This window comes from Antrostomus carolinensis, unplaced genomic scaffold (assembly GCF_000700745.2).
Source record: "Antrostomus carolinensis isolate BGI_N321 unplaced genomic scaffold, ASM70074v2 scaffold14595, whole genome shotgun sequence".
In the NCBI taxonomy this organism is placed as follows: domain Eukaryota; kingdom Metazoa; phylum Chordata; class Aves; order Caprimulgiformes; family Caprimulgidae; genus Antrostomus; species Antrostomus carolinensis.
This window is the reverse complement of record NW_010314507.1, coordinates 1-21183: the sequence shown is the minus strand read 5'-3', so window position 1 is coordinate 21183 and position 21183 is coordinate 1. Positions and strand designations below refer to the sequence as shown.

Genomic DNA, 21183 nt, shown 5'->3' with positions numbered 1-21183 from the left:
TATGTCAAATATATGCCATACGTCAAATATACATAGCTTGCTAAGGCACAGATCAAATATAAATGGTTCTTCTTTATGGACAACTTCTACAATGTGCCCACAAATCCATCTCTACCTTAAGAGAGGAGATTTACATAACATAACAGTCACTGCAGAAGAATCAGCTCATGACTAGAAATGGATACAATACCAAAGCAGAACGCAGAAAAAACCCGTGACAAAACCTCTTCCCACCTTCAGCTCAGCTAAGAACACCGTTTCCATGAGGTTAGTGGATCTCACCCATCTAAAGTAGTACTGAGACATTTTAAATACATATACAAACACAAAAAGTGGAATACTATAGTGTTTCAGTCTAAGCCAGGTCACTCTGCAGTGTATAAGCACAATCCGTGATAACAGCTGACGGTTTGCGTTACTTTTAAAAAGCGGTTCAAGCATCTGCGTAGATTGTTTCTGTTCTACTGGTTGGTTGTGGGGCTTTTTGTTTTGTTTTTTCTTTCTTTAACTCCATAGAGAAGTATCTTAGTTCAAATCAGTATTTCACCCATACAGACAAATAAAATTTGAAATGGCAGTGAATGACCAAAATGATTGCATGCCGTTTCAAGCAAAATGTGCAGGCACAGAGTTCATCAGATTTCCTACACACAATTCAGAGATTTAAGTAGTTTTTGGTTTGGTTTTTTTTGTCTGGTTGGGGTTTTGGTTTTTTGTTTTTTGGTTTGTTTTTTTTTTGAGTGTCATCCCTTCCCACCTCCCCTAAGAGGAGTGTGAGCAGAAGACCATTCTAAACGCACTAGTGATTCTCAAGACACATTTCAGAAACGTTTTCTACCCTCAGTGAGCCACGAGATGGCAGCACACAGTGAGAGCAAGAGCATCTATTCACCAGTCAAAACAAAAAGGCAGAAGCTCAGGGGTGTGTGACCTTCCATGCCAGATCCACTGTTTTAAGAAGTTCATCTTCCTATACTAAGGTAACCAAATTAGTCCAGATCACTTCAAGCAGACTCTTTCCTGACCATTTTTAACAATTTCCTATCATAGGGATTCCACAAACTCCCAAAATATTTCAGTATTAAAATATCCTCAGAGTGAGAACTTCTCCCCTACACACATACACAAGATTATCTGCATTTGCACACTGTGCACCAGGTGAGGCTTTACAAGTAAAGCATGATAACTACCTCTGTTTTATATGTAACTGTCAAACATTAATATTCAAGATGTAACATCACTTTTCAAATCACTACCACTTGTGGTCTTGTATAGCCTTCAGATTACTTTCTGCTACAGTACTGCTTAGCTGCTTTCCCATTTGAATCTTGTTGATTTTACACTGCTATTTACTTTTCTCAAGCCATTTCCACTTCTGATTATGTTCTTTAAAGCACCTGCTACACCTTCCAGTAGATGTATGCCTGCAGTAAGTGCTCCCTGGCTTCCAGGTGCCAGTCACTACCAGACAGCCACCACCAGGAAAACATCGGCACGAGCCACGTCCTTCCAGATGCCCAGGGAACTCCACCATGAATGCTGTTTCAGCGGCAGGTAACAAACCACAATTAGCATCCCTACACTTTAATACAGAACTTTGTAGTTAAGTAAACCAAAATGGCTTGCAAAGCCTCCCTCCTTCATTTATCGGATATATTTAAGTTTGCTGCAAAACATTTCTATCTCCTTGGCAGAGCCCTAAGCACACAGGTTCCCCTGGGGTTTTTGGCACACATGCTCAAGGCCAGCACAGCAGGGGCAGAGCTGTGAAAGAAAGAGCTGCAGGAAACATTGTCAGGGCAAGGCCTCCTCCATGGGCTTGAGCTTCAGTGTAGCTCCAGCCTTTGCCTCAGGTCCCTGCCCAAGCTATGCTGCAGCTCTGCCCACATCTGCCCAAGTCCTTCACCCATCCCTGACACCCAGCTTGGTCCCAGAGCTGCCTCAGTACTACAGCCCAGCCTGGCAGTCACAGTGCTGAGGATGACTCCAGTCACCATCACCAGCCCCACTCACCCTGTTCATGAGCTGTGGGATATGGCCAGGAGGCCCATGCCCTGGCCTATCCCTCTGCCACCCTTGGATCCTCAGCCCTTACAGAACAGTCTGCTCTTACTTCCTGTTTGCATTTTCTCTCACCATTTCATGCAACCATTGCAGCAAATTAAAGAAATAATGCTTGCCCAAAATAACAATACTGAAGAAAAGCTTAAAGTGACAAACCTGACAGCACCTTCAATTCTGCAATAGAACAACTTTAAAATATTGGGGAAAAAAGCCACATGCATATATTCATACTCCAGGCTATTCATCACAGTACAAACTATGATTTGCTTATTATCTTTAGCAACTATGCAGCCAAGCCACATACAGGAGTAGATGTGCAAACTTACCGTTTCACCCTTTTTATATTACCGTGAAACAGTTCTTTCATTCTTTCTTCTACTTTGTTTAGAAGCTGAAAAAAATAGCAAACAAGGTAGAATTTACAGATGATCGCTTATTGTAAAATATCTTTGAAATTAAGCTATTTGAAAGGCAATAAAAAGTAGCACCTACACTGAAAGGCTTCAAAATGTAACATTAGAAGCCTATGAATACCTAGCTGGTCACCTTAGCTTTGTTAGTAGCAAGAACATGGATATCACAGCAGCTGTCATCACTGCATTTAGCTGTCCTCCAGGATAACACTGCCAGACCTTCCAGGCACAGCCAAAGAGGGAACACGAGACCCCTGTAAGGTTTAATCCCCACCATTACAGTGGTCTATTCCCCTGCAATTTCCAATTTCTGGAGTCTTCCTATGAGGAAGGATTAAGTTATTTTTCTCCATAGGAAAGGAGTTTGAATACAGAGCCTCTCCATCTCTCAAATTATAGAAGAAAAAAAGTCATACATTAATACACCAGGACGTGGGTTGAGCATGACTTCTCCTTCATTGCTCTGTGTACCTGAAGAGACCTGAGCCCCAACCAAGGCTGCTATGTCTTTACAACTTTTACAGCAAAGACCACGAGGCCCAGGACACACAAAAGAGAGCGTGTGTGTACCCACAGATGTATGCAGCTACAATAGGTGTTACTACTCCTCCTCTGTAAGCATTCAGGCTTGAACTAACTTTGATATTTAAAAAGCTTTTTTACCAAGATATACTTTGATAGACCTTGAGAAAATAAGGGGCTCCCCATTCAGTTGGATAAGCCCAGTAAGTTAAGCATCACTCATACCTCATCGACTTCCTCTCTTCCTTTTGTATGATCATTGTAGCTCTGCAGATCCACCAACACTAATCCATGAGGGTGAATCCTCAAATTGGCAAAACTACAAAATAAAGAGAGACTGTGATTACTATTTTTTATCAAAAATCAGAATGAGTAAGGAAAGAAAGTCTGAAACAAGTTATATTAAATTCAGAATGCACATTTCTTTTTCCAGCTGCCTGTAACTGTTGGCAATGCTATCTCTGGTCTTCCTCTGCAAGTTACCACGTAGCAAAGTTGCAAGGGCATGCCAGTCACTACATAACTAATAAAAGCAGGGAGCAAGACCGTGAAATAGGGTGTTTAAACCAGAACAAATCTGTAGTGAGGGGAAAATATATGCCTACTAGTTTCACCTCTTTAAAAAAGGCCTGCTTGAACAGGTATGTTGTGTTGGTTTTGGTTTTTAACTGAAATTAAGCCTCAAGAAAACAACTGGATGCTTTCTTTCCCCTGTATCTTCCTTCTCCCTTCTTGGTTTGGTTTTGTTTTGTATGGGTTGGTTTTGGTTGGGTTTTTTTTAAAAAAAAAAAAAAAACAAACAACTTTATAGCAACTACTCACAGAGATGGTGTTCACATTCAAAGCTGGATAAAAATTTGTGAGAACCAGTAAGTGTCCTGAAGCAAACCACAGCTTTGACTACTGGTGAAGAAATTACAGCAGCAAACTCGTTGATGAAAACAGATCCAAGACAGACAAAATCCCTATTGTATATTGTATTTACTATAGGAGCATTTAAAGATCAAAGAGCAAGGCTTCACCACGCTAGGTGTTGGGTGGACAAGTAGAGGACCTTGAAGAACTTGAAACAAACAAAACAAGATAAAGGCTATGGGGAGGGACACAAAAGAAAAACAGAGTAGCAAAGGCTGTATTATCCTTTCCTTACTGGGGAGGGGAGAAGACAAAAAGAAACAGAAAGGCTACAAGGGGATAACAAAGGAAGGGAGGGGAAGCATAACAGTGAAACAGGGTAGAGGAGGGGATGGGAACAGTTGAGCAAAGAGGAAGAGTATTTGGGGATGGAATTTCATTAGTACAACACAGAGAAACCCCAGATAAAGCTGTATACAGTTGTCTGAATGCCCCTTTCTTTGTTTGTCTGCTCTCATCAGCCCACTTGGCCCCAAAGGCAAACCACAAACCAACTCTTGTTAAGACAAAGTTTAGGTGACCTCCCATCTCCTCACCACTCCCATCTTATTTTTGTCACTTCCAGAGCTCCTTTCCTAAACTGGCAGCCTCAGTATGAACACCACCTCTCCCATGGTGGTGGAAACTTTGGCCAGCAAACAACTTTAGGCTGCAGTCAGAGAGAAAATCCTGAGTATTCTGTAAATGTAATCTGAAGATTATAAATTTTGGTAACTAAAATGATCAAATGATGAAACTGACTGAAGTGATTAACGAATAAAAACACTTGCTGGTTTTGGACAGCAGTGATCTGTAGCTGTGATGCGCTTACAGCTGACAGAAACCAGGGTGTCAGCCACTTCTCTTCAAAAGATGAGCCTGGGAAGTCTCAGGCTTTCCTGAATACCTTCCATACAAGTCTTAGCTTAAGGAGGAAAGACATTTCCATACAACATGCACAAGCCTGCCATGTTTCCCCCTCCCAAATACCTGCACATTGTCAGGATCCTGTAGTGACCCTCCCTACATCTCACTGATTGCCCCCTAGGCACCCTCCTGACAAATGTTTTTGATGCAGGACCAGAAAACACCCCTACTCCCAACAGCCATTAAGCAAAATCACAGAATAGCCTTAAAATACATATTCCCCCTGCACCAGGAAATTACTCCTGCATAAAATAAAACACACTATTTTACCCTGCTGAAAGGATGAACAGAAAATAGTTCGAAAGTAGTTCGAGGAGTAAACACAGATGCTTTTTTAATTATTTTTAACTACCAGATAGAATACCACCACTTAAGAGACCAGGTTTGTGAGCTAATAGAAGACTGTTTCCAGTATTCAAGACATTTCTAAGACAGCTTTTTGATTCTCTCATACAAGCTATATAAGAAAGTGTCCAGGGAGAACCAGCAAACTCATTCTACCATACTCCTACCAAAACCGAAGCAAGGCAGAAGTTGTTCTGAACTTCAGCATGTAAACACTTTACCTGCATGTTTTAGGATGCCTCCCACTCACTGATGACTGATACAATTTCAGTACTTTTGATACAAAGGCCACTTCATACTTTGCATCATGACCACAACTTCTCACAGTTTAAGTTGATGTTCCCATTGGTATCACTAAGACAGAAGTAGGATCACTAAGCAATAAAAAGAGGGCAGGACACACACTCACCTTCCCCCAGTTCTCTACAGGGCTTCAGAGCTTCTAAACACTTTGCTCCATGACCTTACAAGCCCTTGGACCAAAAGGACTCAAATTAGTTGCACACTTGTCGTGGAGTCTCTTGGTACTCAGCATAGGGGGAACAGCTACTGCAAAGGACAGCTCTGGAGAAATCCCTACCAGGATTCCGTTTATATGATTTTTTTTGTGTCAGCAAGGGTTTATTTTCTAATTTGCCTAACCTAACATAACAGGAAAAAATAGGCATAAGTGAAAGAACAAACAACTTCATCATAAGACTCCAGAATACTTTTTTTTTTTAAAAAAAAAGGTGGGAGGGGAGGTGAGGGGAGACAAAAGAAAAGAGCAGAGCTTGCTAAAATGGAGCACTGGTCACTCCAGCAGGTTTTGGACACAACCATCCACAGTCAAAAGACATTTCTAGTGAAGTCTATAGACCTTCTCCAGGTCCTCAGAGCTGCAGCACTACAGACAGAAATGAGTATTTGCAGTTCATAAGGCAGCATTGTTATTAAGGTCTCAAATGTAGCACAGTACTAGAAATATTTGCGCTTTTTTGTTCCCATTTCCAGGGCTGTTACTTATACAAATAAGCGACAGATTGAGTGTCCCATGACTTTAGTTCCCTTTGCAACTCCTTTCCTACAAGAATCACATACCTGTCAGAAGATCTGACAGCTAACACTATCTTCACTTCCCCTGTGAGTGCATGAAATACTTCCTCAGTATGGCATATTACTGCCTTTGCTTTGGAGTCTTTTTTTGGATGTGAGGCAGAGAGGAGGGTTGCTCTGAAAAGCACAACTACACAACTTTGGACTTACTATTAAGTGACATGATAGCATTCGAATACAGAGACAGTAATACCACAGAACTGTCACTCATTTTGTCAAATTGTTACTTCTACCAAAATAGCAGGGTCCTGACACCTGCAGTGGGGACAGAGATGAAAGGTGGGCATCAGGCTGGAACAGTGTAGTGGAGCAAAAATTCGAGTTCTGAGCATCTGGCTGTTAATCTCAGATAGTTAATTTATGGTAAACAACCTTGAATAAAATTCAAAATTCTCAAAAGAAGCTGATACAGACCCAGGTTGGTTATACCTCGGTTTAAAGTCACTGGGTTAAAAGTCACTTGGTTGGAAATTAACATCCGAAATAGCTAAAATGTCTGTAAAAATTTAAACACACAAACAGTACAAGTGCACATTCAGAAAAGTGACCAAACTAGTAGCACTAAGGCAATAGCAGCAGGCCAAGGCTGAACCCACAAAAGAGTTACTAGCTTCAATCAGCTGAGAGCAAAGGCAATGCTTGCTTTTGCTACTTTACACTTGTCTGCTTAGCAGAACTCACATGAATGCAGGTTTTCAGCAGCAGCTCTTATAATATTTGAGGGAGGGCTTTAAGAATCATTATAATAGTTTCCATTTTCTACCTATGAAAATATAGCAAAGATTACTTTACAATCCAAATGAGGGGGAGGAAACTGAAAAATGAAGTTTTCCTCCTAAGTCTCCCCTCCTCTATCTTGTACTGAAAAATTTCATTCCTGTTTTCAAAACAAAACACTTGACACATCTTTGGCGTGTGCTTGCATGCACTTTCATAGAAGCAGTGAGAAAAAAACCTCAGTGAGATCCTCCCCTATTCATTAGGCAACAAGATTTGCACATGAAAAGCAGTCCCCAGTGTAACAAGGCCCCACTTGTTGCTGCACCTGCATACCTGCCATGTCTTCTGGGGCAGTACTCAAGCTTTTTGTGCTTGCATGCAAACGAGTTAACTACAGAAACAACTCTACTGAGTGCTGCATCTCGCCACCTGAACAGATGTTAAGAAATAAATCCCAACTGCGTAAATCAAAAAGTAACTGTTTGAAACTGAGAGAAGTTTTACATAAAAAGAACCAGAAGCAGGGAGATCAACACATTCTAAGCCAAAATGTATATCCTACCATAGTTACTTGTACTGAGAAGTAAGAAACATTGCAAGAAAGGATTTCCCCCACCACCATGCCCAGGGAATAACACTGGATAGACAAGGCAGGTACCTACAAACTCCTCTTCATCTATCAAAGCCTTTATCTGCTGGCAGACTAACTTTGAGTCATTACAGAATAGATGGAATAGTTCAAGTATTTTAAAAATAGCTTGCCAATAAAAGCATCACCTGCCAAACTACTCATGAGAGAGGAAATTAGAACCTGCTTATATTAATCTCCCTTCCACCCCCCAAAAAATCATCACAACATTGTGTCAATAAAACATTTTAGGTTTTTTAAATGCTTTTCATTTTAATTATAAGGTACTGAAAGGATCTTAAGGAATTAAGTAACTACAGTTTTTCACTATACCATTATTCTTGGGGTTTTGTTGTGTTTTTTTTGTTGTTTTGTTTTGTTGTGTTTTTTTTTTTTTTTACAAAACAAGTAGTTAGAACTGTAGTAACTTTCACTGGTTTACACTATTGCTGATTCCTAGCAACTACTTCCAATTCTTCAGTCTGTTTTGCACTTTGTATAACCCCATGAATAAACTACAACATTTTAGCCTGAAACAAAGAGCTGAGGAATGTTCATCCTGCTCCTTTAAAACATGCTGACTAGCAAACAGAATGGTTAGCAAAAGCCTAACATAGAAAATAAAAAGTAAAAACTCATCCTTCCCTTCATGGTGTTAATAACTCATTATCATCTCAGTGACACACAAACCAACTTCAACTGGGTAAATCTTGCACTGTTGTGAACAGCGAAGTCAAATACCAGTAGGATTACATTTCTCTAAACAAGAATTTAGACACAGAACAGAAGCTAAAAATGGATGTGCATATAAGGGAAGTTAAACTTTTGTAAAATACAGTCTTATGCTGTTGAAACAGTGACTCCAAGTTTCAGGTCTTGTGGGTTTTTAAAAAACTTTCAGGTGGAAGATGACAAAAGACTGAACGTGGCTGCATGAAGGTCAAGAAAAACCCTGGCAGCTGTACACAGTATGGAACAGAAGAGTACTTGCTCGCAAGCAGTGATGTTATCAAAATAACAGTATTAGTTGCGAAGACACTCAACAATTTCCAAAGATTAGCTTTAATGATTTTCTCCTCACCCAAGATGTATTTAATAACATTTTAAAAACCATTAAGATACACTGGGCCCTATGACTCTGTACATTAAATGAGATTTAAAAAAATGTTAGGAATGTGTAGTCTTTAACTGTCCAGTCTAAGTTAGAGTAAATGACACTTAAATAAAAGCATGCTGCTTAAAGTGGCCCTGAAAACATTCTGGGAGCTATCTGAAAAACACACAGCTCAGGAAGACAAGACTGCTGAGGCCCCAAAACTTACAGAAAGCCCCTCTCCTGCATGTGCTACTGTTCCCCCATTCAAAGTTTGGGCAAGGGGGCTGGCAAAGCAGAGAAGCATATCCATCCCCAACACTACAGACAGGGACTTGAGTGGCCCAAGTGAGCCATTTCCTGCCCAGCTCTAGAGCCTTGTGCTGACAAGCCCATCAGTTAATGTTTTCAGCTGAACTTCTCTCAATTAGGTCCTTTGTCAGAGTCAATCACAAAGTAAATGGACCAGGTAGAGTTGCCACATGCGACTTTTGCTTGCTCAGCTTCAGACAAAGGAGAACAGGGATCTGTTGCTTTGGTAATGACAACAGGAAAGCATGGCTTAATCCCCAAATCGGCTCCAAGGCGTTTAGCAACGTGGGGCTGTTCACAGGGTATCCTTGTCAGAGACACAGTTTTGTCAACAGTAGTGCCCACAATTCAACAATCTGTAGCACGGGGCACACTGCAGGCTATGGGGTTATCTCTGCACACTCTGGAGTGTAGATGCTGTTTAGCAACATACTACTATCTCATCTCAAACATTTTTTTTTTTCTTTCCCCCAGGATTAGTACCCAGCTTGTTACATCAGCTGCACATCTTTGCCTTGCATTGGCTCACTCACCTTTGGCTGGTTCAAAAGGTGTATGAGCATACTCACAAAATCCATACTCACATACGGCACCAACTTGTGCATCTTTCATTGTGGGGAATTTGTGCCCCATAACGCTCTGTCAGCTGCTCATGACATATCTATCCCTCCATCACAATTTTTTCCCCCTGATTTTTACTACAAGCTACTTCATTTCCAGAAGTATACTGTTTCAGGGAAGAAAAACTTTGCAAGCCCTAACCTCTTCCTAGTTGTGTCAGATACTTTACTAGCATGAAAATCTCATATTTTAAAATAAAATGCAGACATAAAATTGCTAGTATTAAAATAGAGCTTATTTAGTTAGTATCAAATCCTCTGTATGTTCACCAGTTCATTCTTAACACTCATGAGAGATTTGTTTGTTTTGTGGGGTGGTGTTTCTTTTTAACTATCCAGTCTATTGGTTTTCAAGTGTTCACACACTAATTTCAGTTCACTGAAACTCCATCAACTGACATTAACAGAAACACACTGTTTAAGGCTGCCCTAAAGAAAAAAGTATATGCAATTTCTATAAGTAATCTGAAAACTCAAGAAAACAAAACTACTGAGGTCCCAGAACTCATTCACATGCTACTGTTCCCCAATTCAGTGTTTTTTCCAACAGGGCTGGCAAAGCACAGAAGGCTACTTTAACTCACACCACTATGCACAGCAGGGACTAGCAAAGTGAGTAATTTCCCAGGAAAATAAATCCAGTATGCACTAGAGTTCAGACAGCAATGAATATACCAAGAAAAAGCAATAACTATTCTTTATTAATTTACATTTAACACTGCATCAGAAAAAAAAAATAGCCACTTGCAAAGTGATCAATCTCCTCTCAGTGTTCAGCTCTTCCACACACTTGTGTTCTTCATTCTTCTGTAATTCCTTATTAAGTTTAGGATGCTCTCCTAGATAACTTTTCTTAGAAGCTCAACTGTCTCCAGACTTGTATTATAACAGAACTTTGAGAGCTTATTTCATGAAGGTTAAGAGTCATTAGCATTGTTGAACTGACAACACCTGTACACAATTTAACATCAAGCTGACAACAGTAATTTGATATTAAAATCAAGCTCAACTAAAGCATTTTGACAGTTAACCACATTTCTGTTGGGAAGCCCATTCATGGTTGGACTAGTCATGCAGACAATGAAGCACAGTACATGTGGGGGAAACAAGGAAAGGCAAGGTTGCAGCATCTGCATATTTACAGGGTGAAGGGGAGACTTCTAGTCTGACTGCTAAACAACATGTCAAATGCAAAGTGACAGAGCAAGTGAATCAGCCTGTGCAAATTGGAAAAGGCAAAAAACAGTGCTGCAGTAGTAGAAAGCCCATTCATGTCTTTCACTGACACCATTAGAGCATCTTTAAGTCCACATTTTTTTCCTGAAACTCAGTATTCTCTATCATATTTCTCACTGTGAGTTGAAAAGATGAACAGCACAAGTCTAAGATGTCTAGCATTTGATGCTATTAAAAGCTATGAGAACCAATACTTGTTTAAACTGGTTGCAGTGAGCCCGGAGGGCTCAAGGAGCTGAACTCCCCTGACAACAGACAGGCCACATCCATGCTTACACCACCTAGCCTCGGCTCTCCCTGTGGCCCACATGGTATTCCTGTGGCCCCAAGACAGTGAGGGGACTGTCTCCCTCAACCCACCAATTGCCATATCAAAGCACCTGAAGCAACCGAGGGCTCTGCTGCAGTCATCAGCTGCTGACTGTATGTATTGTTTGCCCTGGAGCACAGCATGAGGGTTTAAGTGAGAAAAGTAAGGCTACTTGATACAACTGTATGAGAACAGAAGCAGTCCAAACTGTGCAGCCAGCCTCATTGACAATGCCTTTTGGGAGAAGGCACTGGAACAAACCAACCCAGGACCCTGTCCCACTGACAGAAAGTTGGTGAAAAGAAATCCAGGAAGCAAGCTGACAGCCTGCAGCAGTATAGATGACCAATTGCTAAGTAAAAGCTGTGGAGCAAGGGCAAAGTAAACAGTGGCAAGAGCTATCTAGAACCAAGACCTAACGTAACAGATGCTCCTTCCCTGCAGGAAGGCCACCAGGCTCACCTCCCCATATGCATCTTCCCACAGCAGTAAGAATACTGTGAAATATCCTCTAGTGTGATACATAATGCAACTTAAGTTTTATTTAGCAGCATAGTGAAAAGCTAGATGATTCAAAGTGTCATGCTGCTGGAAAGCAAAAGATCAGCAACAGTAAAACACACAGGAAAGAACCCATTTAGAATGGTATGAATGCTCAGCAATTGCTAAAGCTCATTTGTTACAAGTGACTTTCAGGAAACAGCATGAGGGGGGGGTGGTGAGAATAGGATGCTATCTACTTGAGGACAGTTCTGAAAAGCAATCAAAAAAACTGACTGGACCTAGATTTTATCTACTTATAGTTCTCCAATATATTGAACTCCCAAGCCTATACTGAGAGCAACAAGTACATCCCCACAGGGGCTCTGCTTTACCAGGGAAACCAGCAACTTGACCAACTTTCTTCTGTTAACCTGAGTACACTGTACACCACCCAGGTTTGTCTTTCCCATTAATTCCTCCCCATCTGTCCTACACAGACAGGTCAACTCTTACATCTTCTTTTGCCCTTTCAAACACTCATTAGTATTATACTGAAGCACTTGAGGAAGGCTCTGGAATTTGCAGCAACAAGTATTTTCAGTTGACAGTGTAGTAAGAAAATTCAGGTTAGATACTTCAAATTTTAGAGTTTTATAAGGACCTTACTCAGAGGCGCTTCTAGATGACAGTTCAGTTACCTCCTGGAAAAGTTATACAACATAAGATAGTTTTGCAGAAAGTTCCTGGAACATGTCAAAAGGTGGGTCATTTAACTCTGGAAACCACTCCTTTAGAAGAGGTTATCTTCTTAAGGGGAATGATCAGATGAGATCACAAAGGGAAAAGCCATTTGAGAATTCACATCTCACGTCACTTTCAGACTCAAGGAAACACAAGAAAGCAAAATGAGGCCATGTACTCAAAATAAGCCAACTTCTAAATCTTGCAAGTCATTTTTATTTTAGATATTTTACCTTCTAATTGTTCAGAGTCTGTGTATCCTTGACACTTTCTTTTTAGGGGAACTAAATACAAGCTTAGCCCAATACAGAGGAAGGACAGCAGCAGAGTACTAAATTACCAATTTAGCTGTTTTCACTGGCCTCAGAAACAAAAGGTTATCCAGAACTGGAATCTATCAAATTATTCAGTAAGAACACAGAAGCACAAGTAACTAAAAACAGTGTGAGAAATACTGTAAAAAACCAAGAGGAAAGTAACAGGTTTTTCTAGGCACATCAAGTATAAAAACCAAATACTTTTTATCAGAAGTCACCAGCGTGACATTTGAGAAGCTGACTGAAATATACTAAGAACTTCATGACTGAGAAAGAAATAAAAACATCAGCTTACTTGTTACCTTAAGTCAGGCCAAGTTTACTAGTGTAGTTGATCTACACTACTTCTAGATGTAAAAATACATAGATATAGAGCTACACATACATTCACATTCAGTAAACAGACACATAAATTCCAGCAGGCAATACATTTGCCTAGGATCTGATTTTCCTACTAGACATATCAGTTCTCTCTGTTATAAGAAAGCAAGAGAGGACTAACATAACTTGAAAATTCTTAGGCAATTCTCATATATGTTGAGTGTGGCCAACTGAGCTACTTAAGAGAACACCTAGGAGAAGAGAGCTAACAAATTAAAGCTTATTTACCTTAACTCCAACTCTGGAGAACACCAAAGTAAGTAGAGATTTCAAAAAAGGACAAGAGCAGCAACTGCCACAACAAATGTTAAGAACAACTGAGTAACTTGAAAGAAATGAAGTGCAATAAAATTACAGTAGTTACTAATAAATAGGTCAGATAAATACAGCAATTAACTAACCTTGACACTGTAAAGCAGCTTCAGGAAATAAAGCTAATGTGGTTTTGCTTACCAGTTTATCCCAGCAGATTCTGCTTATTTAGTGTCACTAATGACACCAATCACCTCTGTCACGCTGTTAAGTTACTACAGTAGTTGCTTGACAACTTGAAGCATACAGTGAAGTGTTTAAAAGCACATACAACAAGACAGAGACAGTTTTCATCATTCACATGTTAAGGTTAGACTTGAATGTATTTAGACATATTCAATTGTCAGAAGAATTGCAAATACATCTAACTGACTTGAGCTGTCCTGTCTCTGGAAGGACTGGCCTTGAAGCCAAGGCACTATACACTGTTACTGCATCAATACAGTCCAGACTGACCAATTCAACTGTTCTGATGTCCAAACTGCAATATGACAGACAAGATTATCAACAGTATTCTGCTTTATTTTAGTCACTTTATACACAAGGCTGGTAAAAGAACAGTTTGCCCTGCCAGCAACCCAGAATAAGCCCAACAGAGGGAGAAAAATATCTGTAAAGGAGGACAGAGTGGACATAATCTATAGGAAGGAAGACAAAATCCACTCACCTGCCATTTTTTTTGATGTAGGTTGCTAAATAACCATGGTCTTCCCAGTTATGCACTGTTTCTGTCATTCCCTGCTCCTGAAAAATGGGCTGTAGAGCTTTAAGAACGGCATTGCAGTCAGCTGTGAGATTAAGAGAGAAATAATCAGTAAGGATTTTCCACTCAAATCAGTTCTGCTTTTTTTTTTTTTAAAAGGCTAAATAGTTTTTGCCAGCAGCCTGGAGTACTTTTTCTTTGAGTTTCATCTGAACAACAGCTTTCATATACCTTCTCCCCCCAGCCCTTCCATCCCCAGAGATATTCCTCAGTGCATGGGGATCCAAACAATTTTCTTTTTAATCAGTCCTTAACCCTGAGCAAGTGTTTATCTACAATGGATGGAATAAGAGTACTTTTATTATGGCTACTATTGGTTACCTACTTTATCACAATCCAGGCAAGTCCTTAGTCATGGAACTATTTTTACATCACTTAAAAATATACAAACAACAATCCCAGAAATAAACCATAGCACTGACAAGAAGTTTAGTGGTTTTCTTGTCTCACAGCTCAACATATTTTTCAAAGGCATTGAAAACTAGACAGGGCAAGCTACCCTATCCACTCTGCTCTACAGAAACATCCTTTTTCTAATATCCAGAACAGAGCAGGCCTCCAACTGAAATCTTCATTATGCTATGCAAAAGACCTCTCACTCAGAAGAGTGCACAAAAATTCACTTGGGAGTAACTAAAGAAGTTACTCTGGCAATTATCTTCAAAATAAGCTGATGATCTGTCCATAGAGGTATTTCTTCAGTCAGAATGTGCTGATTTTAGAAGCCTCAGGTCTGCTGTACATATTAGTTCAGTGGGTTGTTTGTTTTTGAGGTTTTTTTTTAAATAATCTTCATTGCAAGAATTTTAGATGCTCCACTCAAGTGTCCCAAAGACAAAAACTACAAGTTTTGTGAGTTGATTTTGCAATTGACAAGGTGAATTAGCCGAGAATGCTGGTAAAACTGCACCTACCACAACAGGAACAAAACTGGTAAGACTGTCATACCAGTAACTGCGTCAGTGAGACTTACACAATATTAATCTATAGGCTGCCCCAGTAAGGCAAGTATCATTTTTGCTTCACAAACACAAAACTAAGCCACTACAGTCATGCAATATGTCAATAATGTAAGCAGGATTTAGTGTCTCTATCAGAGAGATCACCTGGCACAGCCACATTACAGAGGCACAGTTTATAGCCAAATGCTTCAGCACTGACACGTTGTTCCCCCTGCCATGCCCTAGTAAAGAGTTATTCCCAAGGCAATTATTTTGTTTTACTCCCTGCCCCCAAATGCAGTAAATCTTGGAAACCAGTAAGGGTAGCCTGCAGACATAATCAGTGACATTTTCCAGGATGTTACTGATTTGTACAAGCTTCAAAACAAACAAATCTATATCAAGTAAATCACAAAGTTTGGCTCATCTATCATCTCAATGCAACTCCACAGTAGACTAAACTGAAAACCTGATTACTTGAAATCTATGTTTGCCCATCTGTAAAGTCTGGGCTCCATTATCCATGTATGTTTTAACCAGACAGACTGAAACAACAGATAAAGCATTTACTTTAATTTTCCTCTACACAAAGTCAAGAGCAAGCCAATTTCCCAGTATCTTGCCAACGATATTTAATGAAAGTTGTAAGGTCCTGCTTCTTACTGCTCACACTATCTGATCTTGAATGCATGTTCTGAGATAAATATTTATTTTCCATCTCCTATATCTCACTCATTAACCCACAGAATCACACAGAATGGTAGGGGTTGGAAGGGACCTCAGGAGATCATCTAGTCCAACCCCCTGCCAAAGCAGGTTCCCTACATGTAGCAGGTTGCACAGGAAAGCATCCAGGTGGGTTCTGAAGATCTCCAGAGATGGAGACTCCACAGCCTCTCTGGGCAGCCTGTTCCAGTGCTCTGTCACCCTCACAGCAAAGAAGTTTTTCTTTAAATTTGTGTGGAACTTCTGATGTTACAGTTTTTGCCCCTTGTCCTGTCACCAGGCACTCCTCATGTTGCAAATTACAGGGAAACAGAACCAATGACAAATAAGTTCTGTTGGATAACAGTGGATGATTTGACTGTTGGCCCTTTCACAGTCAGTAGTACTGATGATTTTTACCCTCAATGATGAAACACCCTCCCCACAGTTTACTATCACTATGAAGCTTTTTTCCTCTCCCTGCCCTTCAATCAAAATCTGCATCATTTGTACTAGTAAGTTTTTATACTTCCCATCAGTCAGGTACCACCTTGGTGCAGGCAATAATTATGGCTCAGAGTACACAGTTTATCTGCACAATATCCATGGTTACAGTAGTAATAAGTGCATCAACAATCAAGCCAACAGCTTTTTAGGACATCAAAAGCATAAAAGAAATGGGCCCATAATTAGAGCCACAGTTCTTAAGCTGGTTCCAGTTTCTGCAGATTTGTATTGGAAAGGGAACTTTGCAGTGCTCACTTTAAACCTGCAGCTTCTTGCATGCATCAACACTTTTGGGGAGGACAGGAGCAGCTGCTCCAAAGTTAGCACATTCACAACAATTTCTGTCACTTCAGACATGTGGTCCCCTCTTCTTGCTTGGCATTTGCTTCCTTGCCCCACTCCTTTACCTTCTGCCTCATCTTTTACAAAACCCATGGTCATTTCCTTTCCTCACTTATTTCTTAAGTCACCACCACAACATTAAACAAGAACTCAGTTTAATAATGCATGCCATACCCTTCCAGGCCAGCAAATTAGCAGGAAACTCAAAGTGAAGCAGCATGCAAATAACCCCCAGATCACTTAAATTCTGCAGCTCCTGCAAGATACTGAAGTAGTATGATGTAGAACAGACTCTGGAAGAACTGAAGTGCTCATACCACATTTAGCCTATCTGCTTTCAACAGCTCCAAGGTGTGTCTTGGCAGAGGCTGCAGGACAAATTGTCACAGATACTGTTCTGCTCCATGAACGTACTGATCCCTCACAAGCTGCTCATCATTCAGCAGCAAATTTCTTTGCTAAGCAGCCAGGCACAAGCTTGACCGAGTTCTTCCTATTATGCAATTAACTTTAGGAAATTAAAACAACAACAACATGCTCTTTCATCAAGTCTCCTTTTGGTTATACCACACAAGATTTGCCTTGAAGGGCTAATTAATTCTCCAAAGTTGGAAACTCCTTTTTAAAATGTTTGAGGCATCAGTGGTTGCTTGAAGGCATTAGGAAGTTTCAGGAATCAGAGGATCTCTCACTCAAATCCACTTGCCAACACCTCACTCCAAGCTCAGATACAGTATATAAAGCATTGATAAAAGAAAATGACAAGGATTATTAGACCAGTAGGAATACCTTTGTATCTGCATCAAAAAGTTAATTCAAGTAACCATTAATGGGTTTTTTTGCTATTCAAGAACAAAGGACACAAACTCCAGTTACCAAGCATGAAATACTGTTGTAACTATTTGATAATTATTTGCCAGAAGGAATGAAGAGGCTCAGAATTTCAACTCTAGAAAAGAAAAACTGTGTATAAGATTTTAGATAATACATATTTCTCAAGAGACTTAATGCTCAGTTAAACCATGCAGTTTTGGAATCCCAGCACTCTTGAGATTATTTGCAGCAGCTGCAGACATTCCTCTGAAATTTTTGGAGCTAAGAAGCCATTATTTGACAGTGATCTGTGAACGTGAGCACAGCTCAAAGTCCAGAGTTATTGTAAGCATCCAGTCTAGCCTCATACATAACACTGGCTAGTTTCACCCAGATACTCCAACACTGAGCTCAGTAATCTGCTATTGAGCCAGACTATCTCTAGAAATATCCTGGTTTACGACCTCTTCATACCAGAGGATTGACAAAATCTTAGTAAACTATGAGAACAGATTAGCTCTCATTTGAAAAATATTTACCCCATTTATGACTTCAATTTTTTCTTACCTTGATTTTGAGCCATTTCCTCTAGCAAGCAAGAATGTAACACAACCAAAACAAGACAACATATAAAAGCACTTATACATGCTGCCACATCTCTGACATATTTTTCCCTTATTTACACTTTCAATAGAAAAAGGTGAAGGGAAAAATTCCAGTTAAGTGAACAGCTTCATTAAGAATACATTAAAGAATTAGTGTACATAGGAGTCAAATGCAGAATATGCTAATAGCAATCAGCAACCTGCATGACTGGCATACTGTTTCAGTTCAGAGCTGTATAAATTGATTATTTCAATGTATTAAGTCATTGTGTTGTGCAAGTCTTAAATCCTCACACACAGGCACTCTACCTATCAACTCCAATTCTTCAAAAACCTCACAGGAAAAGGAAACATGCAGAGACAAGATGGGAGGGTGTCAGATATAAGTGATGAAGGAAACAATCTGAGAAAATATATTATTTTCTAGCCAGGTGAGGTCCCAGGGGCAGTTCAAGAGGAGGGCACCAGGGGGCTGGGCCTTCAACCTGCTGCGGTGGCACACCTGACTGCTCTGGCAGCAAGCCCACCAGAGTCAAGCCAGTCCACTGATGGTGCCTGCCTCCCTCCACCACCACTTACTGGAAATACAGTAACCAGGCATACAGGTGTACTGGGGTTCCTCTCATTCATAGGCTAACCTAAGGCATTCCTCCAATGTCAATATTGTATCTCAATCTTAATGAAAAAAATTCCAGAATCAGGGGTGTTCTGCAGAAATGCTTAGTGAGCAAAATGTTCATAAATTTTAAAAATCCAGAGCTGAACAGCCACTTTATGCACCAGTGCCTGTATTTCACATGTCCTACATTTCCTTTAGGCACTAAAACTAATGGAGAAATAACAAAGAGACAAGAAGGCATGACAGTTTATGGAAAGCCAACAGCCTCATCCTACTGGCTCCCTCACACATAAGAGTATAGAGCATTACACAATAATTTGCAGACAACTGGTTATCATTTACTCACCAACTCCTGCATAGCAATCTTTTTCTCAAAACTGGAAAACTTAAGAATTGTACTCCTTTTGTCCCGGTTAAAAGCATCTGCCTGCATGGAAAACGAGCGTGCAGAGTACACTAGTGTTTGAAACACTATCCAGAGAAGTTTCTACAGAAATATCACAGGCTCAACCAAGAGTTCAGAATGAACTAAGAGTTCCATTGCCTAAACTGGACCTTTTCTTCAACAACTACAAAATAAACCTACATCTCACAATGATGAAAGAATCCCCTCCAAGCACACCCCAAAGCCCCTGCTTTCATTACTGCCCAGGACAAAGCAGCTAGCTCTTGCCTGACCTTAACAGACACAAATGAAAAACAACTGACTTCAGCAACACACACTACCTGGGTATTCAGTTTTGAAGTCTCCTGTCAGAAAAGCTCCTCCACACAGGAGGAATCTTTTGTTTTGCCTTGTAAAAACAAAACCAACAGCAACAAAAACAAAAACAACAAAACCAACAACAAAAACGGGTATTCAGTTTTGAAGTCTCCTGTCAGAAAGCCCCTCCACACAGAATGAATCTTTTGTTTTGTCTTGTAAAAACAAAACCAACAACAACAAAAAACCAACCCAACCCAGCAGGAAGCAGAAATCTATACCAAAATTATTCCTTTCAATTAGTTTGCACCTGGGAGAATCAACCTCATCATGTTGATTTATACACAGAAGTCAACAAATCATGTATGGCACAAGGCTTAAAAAAGGGGCAATGGGTAAAAAGCCATCTACTATTCACTCATCCATGAGAAAACAGATATGTTTCCCTGTGCTCTTACTCCATTTCATTATTCTGTATTACAGAAGGTTAAGGGCAGAAATTTTAACTCTTCTTCCTAAAGAGTTTCTACAGAACATCCCCCACACTCCTACTCTGAGGAGTTCCAACTACATAGCTGATACAGGCAAATCAAGCTATATTGTGCCACAACACTAAGTGCATGAACTTACTGGCACATCCATGTAATCATCACAGTCAATTTAAGTCACCCAGTGCATGCAAGTGTCCTTTTGGAAATTCTGGGTAAAACTATAATGAATCAGAATTGAGCTCTCAAAGTATTAAAGAGACCAAGCTACCAACAGGAGAATTTAACCCTCACTCTTCCTCTGCACTACCACCACCTTTACATCAGCCTGTCAAGAGGAATACACACAAAACACACCCATATGAGAAAACAACTCTCTCTGCCAGTCACTACATGTCTTGAATACAGTATTTGTAGCACTTCTGAAGAGCACAATAGTTTTTCCCCTTATACCCCACTAAATACTATACATTTCTCTTGCAATGATCACCTCTCCTCTCTTTCAATGTTTTGCACAAATTAAATGCAACCCACCTCTCCCCTCTCCACACATGCCCCACTGCCACCAGCCACCTTTTCCCCAAAGCATCCAGCTGACTAAGAACTGAACTCCAGATGTTTTTGTGTTGACCAATGCCAAGCTAAAACTGCACTGCCACCAAACAGAGCACTCCCACCCTCTCTCCTTCCTGCCTCTTTGTTTACACTCACACATCAGACTCAACTGCGGGTCGTGTGGGAAGCATCCAAAACCAGCTTGCAACATGTATTTTTAAGAGCTATATGTAATGCTGACATAAAAAGGAGCAAGAAGGAAGGTTGAAAAAGTGCTTAAGCCAATGATATGACCATACCCCCAAGTAAGTCTGTAGTTGACCTGAAGTCTGATTTTTCTACATAAAGTCGATTCTGTGTACATCCCAATGGCACAGCCAGGTCAGGTAGCTACCACAGAAGAGCAGGTGTTGGAAGGCACCTCTGGAGAGTGAGCTTGTTCCAAGCAGAAGGTTGGACAAGACAATAAGCACAAGTTGCTTAGGGCTACAAGCAGTCAGGTTTTCATTATTTCTACAGACCAAGACTTCACTGCCTCAGTGGGTAACCTGTTCCCATGTCTAACCACCCACACAATGAAGTGTTTTCTTATATTCAGATCAAGTCTCATCTGTTTCAATCTGTGCCCACTGCCTCTTGTCCTATCACACAGGGCACCACTAAGGCAAGTCCAGCCTTGGTTTCTCTCTTCATCTCAGTTTGATTTTTTTTTTAAATATATATATATAT

General features: G+C 40.3%; 1 protein-coding gene across 1 annotated transcript in view; it reads right to left on the bottom strand.

Moving 5' to 3' along the window:
• SMS (spermine synthase) overlaps positions 1–14214 on the bottom strand; it is a 34220-nt gene extending 20006 nt beyond the window's left edge. Inside the window, exons 1-3 of the mRNA XM_010167671.1 lie at positions 14081–14214; positions 3225–3318; positions 2391–2455 (exon numbers count right to left, since the gene is read on the bottom strand). Coding sequence (XP_010165973.1) covers positions 2391–2455; positions 3225–3318; positions 14081–14148 — 227 coding nt within the window. The 5' untranslated portion in view covers positions 14149–14214. The remainder of the gene's footprint in view (positions 1–2390; positions 2456–3224; positions 3319–14080) is intronic.
• Positions 14215–21183: the final 6969 nt, after the last annotated feature.